Raw genomic sequence first — 13,080 nt, 5'->3', positions numbered from 1 at the left:
ATTGTAATGAAAGTGACATGAAAAATTATGTCTTATAAAATAATTTGAATGTGGAATATGAATGCATTCAATTGTGGTAGCTGATTTTCAAATTGAATTTTTATGGGAAACAGTCGGGTCATCTCATATTAAATATGCAGTCCTTCAGTGCTTTGAGTCCTTCAATTTTCTTCTTTCCTTGAATGAAACTTGATTTTTTTATTTGATTTTAAGCAAATTCTTGGTTACTAGGGGGCCTTGCACCAATTGTTACAAATGCGGGTACAATTGCAGATCCATTTAATGTATGATGTAATAACCCACTTAACTTAACCAAAATTTTAACTATTTTTTTATATATATATATATATTGATTTCTTATTCTTACCTTATTCTTAATTATGTTTGATTCAATCGCATACTCAGGTACATCTATCCAAATGAGATAGGCATCCATCCAACTGGGATGGCATCTAACCGTACGGGTTAGGCATCTAACCATACAGGTTAGGCATCTATCCATACAGGACTAGGCATCTAACCATATGGGTTAGGCATCTGTCCATGTGGGACAAGAGGTTTCATCTATCCAATCTGAGATAGGCATCTACCCAAACGGGGTAGGCATCTATTCATAAGAATAGGATATACTCTGGCCAGAGACTTTAGACTCATTGGGACCATTCGGGTCCTGAGCCACTCTCTATAGACTACACTTCTCTACTAGGAGTGCACTGAGTACATCATCCTTAGGAGTAAATAAAATTAAATAATATAAGCTTGAGCTCCGACTTGACTTAATCCAAAAATCTCAACTGATTTTTTTTGAAATACTTATCCCCACTTATTCTTAATTGTGTTTTATTCAATCGCATACTCTGGGCATCTATCCAAATGAGATAGGCATCCATCCAACTGGGATGCTCATCTAACCATACGGGTTAGGCATCTATCCATACGGGACAAGGAGTTTCATCTATCCAATTCGGGATAGGCATCTACCCAAATGGGGTTAGGCATCTATTCATAAAGAATAGGAGTGCTTTGGCCAGAGACTTTGGACTCATCGAGACCATCCAGGTCCTGAGTCACTCTCTAAGACTACACTCCTCTACTAGGAGTGCACCGAGGTCATCATCCTTAGGAGTAAATAAAATTAAATAATATAAGCTTGAGCACTGCCTCAGAATTTGGCCTAAAGCCTTGGGAAGTCAAGCGGATCCTTACGGGATTCCTTCTAAGTATGCATTGAAATATTTTTTAATCTTCCAATTAGTGTTCCATATCCTTCGATTGAAGAGCTATGAAGCTTCGAAAATCATGATCAATTCACCCATAACCAAATCCTAATTCTCATCCTAAACACCTGAGTACAAGGGACAACTTCGTCCCTAGACTGCCTACATACCCATTTCGGCATGGGATCAAGGCGTAAAGTATGTAGTTCTGGTTTCTAACTATGGTTTAATGTAAACTATTTGGTGGGTACACAACCCTTTCTAGGGTCAATGTCTCAGACAGTTTCTCTGTGGTTTCTACCCACGATGGTAGGCTCTATAGCAAAAAGGCTTAAGGTGGCCTTTTGCTTGTGTCCTAAAACAACTAAGTCCTATTTTCCTATTAAATACCATCACCCTTAATCCATTATCATCCGTTGAATTTCATCAAGATAAAATAAATTTTCAAGATCTTCACACACATTCAAACCCTAATGGGGTTATCTAAAGTTCAATTGATAGGATGTAAATTCATTTAAAAATTAATCTTTTTAGATTATCAATCCAAGGGGGATTACCTACCCCTTGGATTTAACTTCCAAATGACCCTTATTTCTCCCTAGTGATTTAGAGGGACGATGCCACATACGCCATTATTGCAGCTTTATTAGGCATTAAGTGTAGTAGTTCAACACGACTGCATTACCGTAAGTGTGACCCAGAGGCACCATAGATACCGAACACTGCTAATTTTTGGTTTCAACTCCTCTTGTTTAGGTTATCTAACTAGGAAATATGAAACTTATGCTATTATATGAAAAAAAAGATCTAATCACTCGAATACTTTTAAACTTAAAGTAAATCAATTCTCTTGTAGGTATTATTGGCTTTAAATGAATCTATGATGATTAAATGTAAAGTATTGAACTTGATTGAAAATTAAAACTATAATAATAATTCAATCACTTGAAAAATAATGTCCCAATTGAAATGAGGACTATTGTAATAATGAAATTACATTAAAAGTACTATTTGTCTCATAATTGAAACTATAATAATACACCAACTACATGAGGATAATAATATTTTCTTAAGCAATAAAACTATCATAATAAATCAAATTACTTGAAATATATTATTTGTTTTAAAAGAACGTCTATTTAATAATTAAACTTTAAAACTTGAATAAATAACTAAAAATACAAATTATTTCTTCAAGACAAAAAAAATAAAATTAAATGTGAAGCCTGGAAGTGAACCTGATACAAAATAACTTACAAAATGATTCTAATTGCTCATAAGATATCTAATTTTTTTTTTAAAGAAAAACAATGTAATAATAAAAATAAGTACTAGCATAGTCTAACTACTTTGCAACAAATTCAAATACTTGAAAATAATGAAACTATGCAACTAATTATTTAAAATGAATTATCTACTCGTCAGGTATTATTTAGAATAGAGTTTGAAAATGAAATTATTTACTTGTAGAGTACTATCTCCTTATTAGGAACTATGAAATGATTAACTATATAGTTGAAGGGTACTTTTCTTCTTTCTCTTTTGAAAATAACCGTATTGGAATTGAAAATGATCTAGTCACTTTTATTTTCCAACTAATACTAAAAAGACCTTATTATTTGAGAGATAAAACTCTATAAATCATATTTCTTCAAATGCATCTGAAAGCTAATTAAAATGAGCTAATACCTATCTCTATATAAATACATGGTAAACATTTTAAATTAGTAAGGACTAAAAACTCATCAAGATTGTAGATTCATTTCCTTAAATCCTTCATACTCTTAGAACTAAATACTAAATACCTCTAAAAATATATATAATTGATAAGACAAAGTAATCTAACTTTATTACCTATAAAGATAACCTTATCAAATTCAAATTATTAACAAAGAATTAATGATTTTCTCCTAAAACGTATAAGGATTTTTTTTTATTTTTTAGTTTTTAAAGGACTTATTCATGGATATTATTTATCTTTCTAAGGGGTTGTTGGGGGTAGGTTTCTTTATAAGGCTCACTTGATTAATAATATATTGACCCAATATTCTAGGACAACTAAGTTCCATTAATCTCTTAAAAAAATAGAATAATTCCTACTCTTTTACTAATAAACTTTATTGCATATCTCTTTGTTTGAATTTTATTTTTCTATCATCAAAGTAGTTATTGTCAATAAATCATTGATAATATCATCTAAATATTTGATCAAACTAATACAATTATAGTTTGTGTTGCATATAAAATTTAACTAAAACTGATATCTTAAATGTGACCCAATATTTAATACTTATTTACTCATGTTGAGCTAATTCTAAATGAATAAAATGGTTTACACCATTTAATTTACTTACTTAATAGTTACTCATATCGAATATGAAATTAACTATTTAAATTTAATTTACTTAGTAATGAAGGTTTTATAACTCTGAAAGTGGCTACTAAAAATGTCTTCAATTGCTTGCAAATAAATTAATTGGTGTGTTCAAAGATGATGTAATTACTTTCATGCAAAAATCAAGCAATTGGACAATAGAAAAAAAAAAAAAAAAGAGTTTAAAAACCAAAATGTAAAGTTTCTAAATAGTCATTACTTTTTGAAGGTCCTATTTCTAATCATATCGCTTTATTAAGTCTTTTAAAAGCAAAATTTTAGAGTTGCAGGAAATGAATAAACCACATTCAAATTGATTTTTTTTTTATCTTATAGCTTTTCTCTTAAATCAAATTTACTTTCTATTTCTTTTAATTTATAGTAAATATTTCATAAGTAGAACTCTTCAAACCAATAATTCATCAACTAAGTTTCTTTACCGGAACCACATAAAAATTAAATTATTAAATTTAGTAATTTATTAAAAAGCCAATTCAATTAACATTAATTATTTGCACGTTCAATTTTACAATATTTTTTAATTAAATTCTCAACTTCGAAAAATCAACCCTTTTGTTTCTTTCATCTAAATACTTGAATTATAAATATTATATATATCAAATAATATTAAATACTCGAATTATAAATATTTTTATTTAACTAGTATACTTATATTTTAAAAAATCTATGTAAAATTCGCCGAGAGATATCTAATTTCAAAATATTTAAGATTCATAAAAATGAATAAATCATTTTACCTTCTATGTGACAAATGAGAGCTATGCAAGAAAAATACTTGCATCAATCAAAAGATTCACTATAAATATGTTATTAGAGGAGTTATGCAAGACGATCAAAATAACCAACCAAATGCCTTATAAATCATCATATTGATAGAAGAAAATATTTTTACATATAGCATTTTCGAATAGAAATCTCACATAGTATCCCAGAATTCATAAACAATGAATAAATCACCATACCTTCTATTTGACAAGTGAGAACTATGCAAGAAAAAAATTGCAACAATTTATAGAATCACTATAAATATATTATTATAGGTATGTTGCAAGAAGATAAGAACAATTCAACACATGCATTATAAATCATCAAATTGATAGAAGAAAATGTATTTACATATAACAATTTTAATGAAAACCTTAGATAATATCCCACACTAATCCTACCAAAAAAATATTATTTCTCTTATATCATAATATAAGTCAAACAAAATTGATAAATATTTCTAAAATGTGTAAAATGTTTGTAAAAATAAAAAGTATTGAAAATCAAATACAAAGTAACTATAGTAATAACACTTCATTGTAATGGTGTAAACCCATTGCAAATTCTTCAGTGATGAGAATAGTATTACGACCTTTGTTTTCATAGTGATCACGATATACTTCTTTCAACATAGCTGGAAATCCAGCCACTATTGTATATGCCTCATGAGTTTTCCTTGCAACATCTTCCATTTCCAATATTTCGAGTTCTTCGACATCATCTATCATTAAGGCAGTGTTTTCAATTTCCTTGACGATTTTGTCGCAATACTCTAAAATGGTTCTTGCACATTTGTCGATAGGGGTTTCGACAAAATTATTAGAGTTTACAGAAGCATGAGGACTCTCAACAATGATTTCTGATTCATTCTGTGAAGCATCCATAGTTTCAACTTTTTGCTAAAAATTAAAAAAAAAAACAATAAAACTAAGATTAGTATTAAGGTACAATGAGAATAAAATAATTCATAATTTGAAATAAAATAAAATTATAAAAAAATAATATTAAGTAATACAAATTGTACATGAAATAAATAATGAAAATACCTAATAGTCATTGGAAAAATTCAACCATTAAAATATGATATTAGCTAGCTTACTATGTTGAGATGTCACCAAAATCATATGAAATACCACAAAAATTATAAAATCATAAGCAAATGACGTGACAATAAAAAAATTAATCTTTCTATTTGATTATTAAATAACCAATAAAATATAATTAACAACATAACAAACATTGACAATTTTTTTGTAGTCACCAAATTCATTAGTTTTGTTTGATGCAAGAAAGAATACATAAACCATAAAATATCACATTCTTAGCAATTTTACAACAATAGTTACAAAATATTATTAAAATTGAATTTAGGGTTTATTGCATCAAATAATAATATAAAAATAGAATAATTGAATATAGTCATAAATGCAATGTTTAAATAGTTTGCACACATTTATCAAATAATATCTATAGACTACTTTCACTTTCTTAACCATGGATGCACAGGTAATATCTCTCGATCTTCAGTATCGTCAAGAATAGTCCGAACTTTAATTGTCACATTAGACTTCACTGCATACAAGACAGGTATCCCATAGTATGCATGCAACAACCTGAATGATGGCATAACTTGATGCACTGTGAATCTTATAGAGTACCCAAGCTTAAGAGTAGTAAGAAACCATTCCTCAGGTGGGCCTGTGTGATAACTGATCCGTGATTGTCCCTTAAGAAATCTCATAAACTTCATACTAAGTTGATCGGATAGAGTGTGCTTCTCAATTTTTATTGTTGGTCTAATAACGATTCTCCAAATACATCCAGCAAGGTAAAGATCTCGAATCTCATGGTATAGAGAAATCGACCAACCACACAAATCTACAATCTCAATTTGAAGATTATTAAATCTGACATCTAAGTTCATTTTGATCTTCGATTCATATAAGAAGTTAAAATATACAGCATAATTGTCAAATTTGAATTGAGTGGTCCTTAATCCATTGTTGTTAATTTTCTTGACCATCCTGTCTCTGACCCAATAGCGAACACTCAATTCCTCTATACGAAGGAGGACATTGCGTGGAAGATACGGGTGATACATTGACATCCAAGTGGACACCCATTTTGTACGTATATTATCTGACATCTTCCTGACATGCATGCAAATTATTATTAGCTCTTAAATTACTATTAAATTGCTCAAGGAATATACTTTCCAATTTAAATAGAAAATCACATAAAGGGTAATAAACATTAAGCAAATGAATGTTATTAAAGTACCTAAATATATATATTCATACATTTTTAGTCAAAGAGATATACGTACATACATTGTTTTCTAGGTTAGTATATTAAACACAAGGAGGACCATAACAATTCATACATGTACGAATTTTCTTTACCATGATGATATAAAAAATGATGCAAGATTATATTAGGTGCATCTAAGAAATATGGCTGTCAAAAGGAAATCTCCTTCACATTTCAAATGAAATTTATACTGGATATGGAAATAAATAAATAAATGGCTTGTTTAAATTTATGTAACATTAACTGATAATTTATATTTGTTTATTTAATAGATATTGTGGAAGCATTTAGTGGTGTATAAAATGTTAACAATTATTTGTTGTGGGCAGACATAACACAAGTATTAGAGCCATGGAAGCAAATTTGATCAAAAAAATATATACACAAATTTAATCTCCTACAAATTTGAGTTTATTTTATTTAGCCTTATTTTTGGAAAGTTGTCTACCCTTTTTTATTTTCTCATAATGAATGGTAATATTATTTTAAAGCCCTCTAGAGATTTGTATGGAAACAAAAAACCTTTCATTGATTGAATTCATGTAATATTTCTTATCATTTATAATTATTGAGTAGACATTGTGAAAGCATATATGATATATTAAATATTAGAAATAATTATAGTGGCAATAAAGAACAGAGGTGTCAAAGACAATAAAAAAAAATTCAACAAAAAATATATTACATCAATTATCTTCCAAAAGTTTGAGCCTATTTTCCTCAGCCTTGCGCTTCGCAAGTTGTCTACCCTTTTTCATTTTCTCATAACGATCATATGTAAATGGTGGCATTATTCTCAAACCCTCTAGAGATTTTACACGAGATACTGCAACAAATGTCAATCCAGTTCTTTCTCTTGGTCCTATATCGATAGTTACTTTTGGAAGAGTCAATCCTTGAGATTTATGTATAGTCAATGCCCATGCCAATCTCAATGGTAGCTAAAGTGTTCTTCCCTTTTGTATTGGTGTTATTGGAATTGTATTTGGATGATGATCTTCAAATGGTAATCCTGAGTAATTATCAAATTCAACCATCACATATGTCGGTGGGTCAGGTGGAGCACTTCCTGGCTTGTAGACAATCTTTTGAACATATCCCAAAGCTCCATTTACAAGACCTGCTTGTATCCAAAGGTTTGAAGTTAGCATGACCCTTTAATTCTTACTGATCAATAACTCTAGATCAAGTTCACCAGTTGAGAAATCTTCTGCTATATTAACACTTCCTGCTTTTGTTGCAACACTTCGTGCAACGGGATGCCTCAATGAATATAACATTTTTTTATTATGACTATGAACATTGTCATTTGTGGAGAACAAATGGACAGTATTTTCAAATTCAGAATTACTTGCAACATCTATGTTAGTAGGGGTTCTCATCATTAGTAGCTTCCAATCATCAATTTGAGGGTTTGCATCTCTTAGATTTGTCAAAAGTTGACGAAATCTTTGTTGCTGAATATTTTATCCATCTTGTCTGAATATTTTATCTAAAGTAACCACAATTTTGAATTCCTCCCATAGTAGCTTTGCCCATCTATTACTGGCATATGCAGGTCTATCATTAACCGGAGGTAATTGACCCAAATCTCCTACCAAAATCATAGATATACCTGAAAGATAATTCAAAATAATTATTTTTAAAATATATAATATTGTTATTGAAATTTATTTTTCCTCATTAGTCAAAATTAAATGCATACCTGCAAAACTTAGGTGTGCACTTTGTGGGTATGCTTGTCGGAGTCGAGAATCTATGTTTTCCAACATGTTTTGACCAATGAAGCTCATTTCATCAATCAAAATGTACTTGATATGTGCCATTTCTTCTTGAAAAATGGCAAGTCTTGTTCCCTGTAGTTGAGTGAAATCTCGTATTGGGATTCTCAATTTGGAATGAACTGTAGAGGCCCCTATATTGAACGCTGCAACTCCTGTTGGTGCGAGTAATAGAAGGGGAGAATGAGATGGCATTGCAGCATTTTCAAGAGCTTGACTGATGGCACCAATTAAATATGACTTTCCTGTACCTGCTGTTCCCTGAATTATCATGAACAATGGCACTTTATTTTGACTCCTCTGATAGTGTGTCATAATTATATCAACTGCCTTTTTTTGCTTATCACTGAGGGTCATGTAGTTGATGCATTGGGGTATATCATCATATATAAGACATCCATGATCCTTCATGTTAGTTATGAAACTGATTGCTGTAGTTGTGTACTCTTCACCTTGATAATCAATAGACCAATTTGTATGTCTATCAATGTCTCTTCTCCCCAACATATCTATTTCTGAAAATTGTATATTTTGACCATGATGTAGCCTAGATAAAATTTCCCATTCATGCTCTGTGGTATTTCTCTGAATAGGTTCATTCTCTTCAATTTCTGAATGAGTATTAGCCTCTGCATTTTCAATACTTGTTATTCATTCGACATGCCAAGGATTGTAGGTAAATGACTCCCAATTTGCTATCATAGAGTCATCATCATGACCAATATCCCTTTCTATGTCACGAAATGGTTTGTAGAGTAATAACTCTGATAAACAAAAGTCAATCCATTTATTTGACTCACGTGGAGGAAGAGATACAAACCTAGGAAAAACTCTAACAATTGCTGCTCTTTCCCTTGGTTCCCATTTGTTGTCTCGTTTTCTTTTAGGATTATATATCCATGATCTAGCTGCATCAATTAATGTGACACCTTCCATACAAAGAGGCCTTGTTTTATATCCATCAATGAAAGATTTTGTCTGCTCTTCATTATTCTCTTCATCATTTATAGTTACAGGTTTGAACACCTCACGTGAGACATTTAGATTAACAAATCTTCTGCTACTCTCTACTAATGGAAGTTCTAACAACATGTGACATGTTTCTTGAGCACCAATGTCCCTTTCAATAATTGTTTCAGTCAGAAGCCTTCTATATGCTCGAGCAGCTAAATCATTAGGGTCTTCCATGTTGGAGAGGCGCATCAACATCTGGTGATATGTTTCAGAGCTTTTCTCTGCTTTCGCTGCATACTTGGCAATATATTTGACTACTGCATGTTTGGAAAGAACAGGTTGCCAATCTATATTTGCTCTCCATAATTGCAATATGTGACGATTATGTGAATTCACCCTATCATCATTTCTTGCAGGTTCAAAATTTTTTTCACCTATTTCTATATCTTCATATAATTTGGACCCACTGAGATTCAAAGGCCAAGGAGCATTATACCTATAAAAAATATCAAGACTTGTCATAAATATTTGGTTACTTTTCTTTTGTATAGTATTTAATTCTTATATAAATATTTGATTTGATAAATATTTACCTACAAACCATCTTTCCTCTTTTTTTTCGCAGGCATGCACCCTCCCTACACAATGTATGTCGTTCTACACAGTTAAGGATCTCTTCATAGTCCTTATCAATATCTATCTCTGCAAGTTGTCTTGTATTTTTTAGACATGGATGTAGAGGAAAATTTTGAAATGCCTACAATTTAAAATAAAAACAAATATGTTAGCTACATCATAAGCTATAAAATACTTTATGTCAAACAATAAACCATATATATGTTGAAGTTTTCATAGACTTGCCTGTATATTTCGTTGATGTGGATCTTCTCTAGGATTCCATGCATGAACAATGGAATGAAAGTATTTTTCTGCATGTTTTCGTTGCTCTTCATTTGACCAGTCAATATTGTCCATATTGGGTGCTCCATTCATCCATATGAATCCATGCACATGTGGTGACCCCCTATGTTGCCACTCATACCTAGACCAAAAATCTTCAACATTCATTCCTTTTTCTAGGATTTCTTTTCTAAATATTGAATGTCTTAAGTGCATGTAATGTGCAACTATATGGGGGTAGTTGATAACATTCTGCTTTCTCCAATTTTGAGCTTCTCGTGGAGTGGTTGGTGATGTTCCCGGCATTAGTGCATGCAAATCAGGCCAATACATATCTGCTGCACTTAATGTGAAGAATATCGTAGGGGAGCCTATTTGATGAAGCATGTCTGTTAATTCTGCACGACATTTGGCCCAATATGACCTTGTACCCCTCAATGATGTTCCAAACTGCATCAACCTATCTGCCAAATGGGATTGTGGCATATTTTCCATATGTTGACGCAATTCATTAATAGTGATTGGCATGTCATGAAAACCTCGTTTTACAAAGACTGCAGATGAATTTTGTGCACGATGTCTCATAATCATGTTCATCATAAAATATTTGAATCTTGGATGTTGACCAAATCGATGATCTCTATACCGTAGTAGATGTTTCACAAATTCATGCAAATGCACTCGCCTCATTCGTGGCTCTAACCAGTCACATCTACCATCAGGAAACAATGTTGGAAATGCCATATCAAGTAATCCCAATGTGACATACTCATTGATAGGAGATGTACCAATTGCTGGCCAATCGATCAATGCTGTTTGATTTGTATCAGGATTATTAATCTATGCATGTATTAATTCCATTTCTTTTTGAGCATTAGGTAGTTTAGAAGCCATTGAATTTGTGTGGTCAATTGTATTACCTTCATCTGTTTCCATGATTGGACCCACAAATATGATTTCATTTGCATCAGAATCAAATTCCATATGCACTGTCTTCAATCTGTTGAAAATATTTTCATCAAAATTGCTAGATAGATCATTGAGAGCATTCTCATTAACTATGACATCAGAATAATATTTATCATGCTCAATTTTGTATTTAAGTGCTTTGTACACACGATCCCTATTCACTGTAAAGTTATAATTTGTGCCACGTTGGTCCCTTCTTCGAACAATAATGATTGGCAAATGATCTATTGTATGTGGCAAAATGTTTGAAATATGTTCCACATTTTGTGGAAAACTTATTGTGTGTCCTTTGTATTTGTATTGACCACCTGTTGCATGTGTAACTTGTAATATTGGGTTGACACATGCAATCAACATTTCTTCTACTTGAGTCAAACTTGCAAGCTCTTCTGGTTGTGGCCCGGGATCCATATTGTTTGAAGCTGAAAATCTATTGTTTCCTCTCTCTTGTCTACATCTAGTGCATATAGGACCTTGTGAGCTACGATTTACTTTAATTCCCAGATAACACTCTTGACAAATATAACACATGTTTGGCATTCTAAAGCGATCTAATTGGTGTCGAAATTGCATTTGAAATCTTTGAAAATCAGCTCGAATCATTCCATTTGTATTTTGTCTATTTTGTGCATCACCTTCTGCACCCAAATTATTCTCAAATTGACTTCTAGGTCGAGGTGTCTCTGCAACTCGTTCTATTGACCTTGAGCTTTCATTCTGAAGATGACACTCAATATTTTGATTTGATGGTTGATTGTACTGCCCACTTGAATGTGAATCAACCTGTTGCCTTTGGTCTCTTTCAATATGAGAGAGTTGTTGAGATGTTCTTTGATGACTATTTGTAATAATATTAGCTTCCTCTCTATTTAGAAATTCCAACTCTTGTATTGTTACTTCTGCTCGTCTAGCATTTCTTTGTCTTCGAGCTTCACTTTGTCTTCTTCTTTCTTCTTCCCTTTGATCATCTGTCAAACGTTCCCGTTGTCGTCTCCTATATTCTCTTTGATATTCTCTCTGATACTCTCTTCTTTGTGCTCTTTGATATTGCCTCCTCTCCTCTTCCGATTCAAAATTCAATATTGGTTGATCCATAGCTACACAATAAATTATATTTCTAATTTATATAATGTGATAGGATCAGAGTAGAAATGAAGTTTAAAAAAACTGTGAAGAAAAGTAGAATTATTTGTAACAATTGAATATTGGAATTATCTATGTATAGAGAGAATGATTGAACTTGTTATGAGAGTGTATGGTGATAGATACATTATTAACAAATTTCATACACAATTGTTGTTAAATGCATATGGTGGTATGGAATATACAAATAAATTAAAAAAAAAGATGAGAATGTAATAAATTAGAATTTATTAAAAACCAAAATTTCTAAAAATAAAATAGATTATTGTTATAAATTAGAATTTACAATATATTTTAAAAATTATTTCACAAAAAAAAAATTATTGTAAAAAATAGCATACTAACCTGGAAGACAAATTCTCCTGAAAATGTGAAAGTGTTTGCTTGGTGAACAAAAATTTTAATGCCTACACAACATTAAATTAACAAATCTATATCAATATACATTTAATTAAGTGCACCCTATAGTTTTAGAGTTTCATATTAGAATAATGTTCTATCTTTTTATTTGAAATATAATATTCATCTTCAAATTTGAAAGAAAAAGATGTAACTAATAGTAAATTTAGAAAGTAAAATATGAAACAAAATGAAAAGTTTCTATTTTGAACAAATTCTATCTAAATTAACATTTCAAGAAAAAAAA

The 13,080-nt window shown here is 30.9% G+C and overlaps 1 protein-coding gene across 1 annotated transcript; it reads right to left on the bottom strand.

Moving 5' to 3' along the window:
* Window positions 1-8,153: 8,153 nt before the first annotated feature.
* Window positions 8,154-12,386, bottom strand: LOC131072178 (uncharacterized). Its single transcript, XM_058008255.2, has 6 exons — window positions 11,243-12,386; window positions 10,284-11,134; window positions 10,016-10,179; window positions 9,269-9,918; window positions 8,393-9,097; window positions 8,154-8,302 (listed from the first exon to the last, which is right to left on the bottom strand). The coding sequence occupies exons 1-6, from the start codon at window positions 12,384-12,386 to the stop codon at window positions 8,154-8,156; spliced, it is 3,663 nt and encodes a 1,220-aa protein (XP_057864238.1).
* Window positions 12,387-13,080: the final 694 nt, after the last annotated feature.

This window comes from Cryptomeria japonica, unplaced genomic scaffold (assembly GCF_030272615.1).
Source record: "Cryptomeria japonica unplaced genomic scaffold, Sugi_1.0 HiC_scaffold_1551, whole genome shotgun sequence".
Taxonomy (NCBI): domain Eukaryota; kingdom Viridiplantae; phylum Streptophyta; class Pinopsida; order Cupressales; family Cupressaceae; genus Cryptomeria; species Cryptomeria japonica.
The sequence above is the reverse complement of the archived record's forward strand: the minus strand, read 5'-3'. Positions and strand labels throughout refer to the sequence as shown.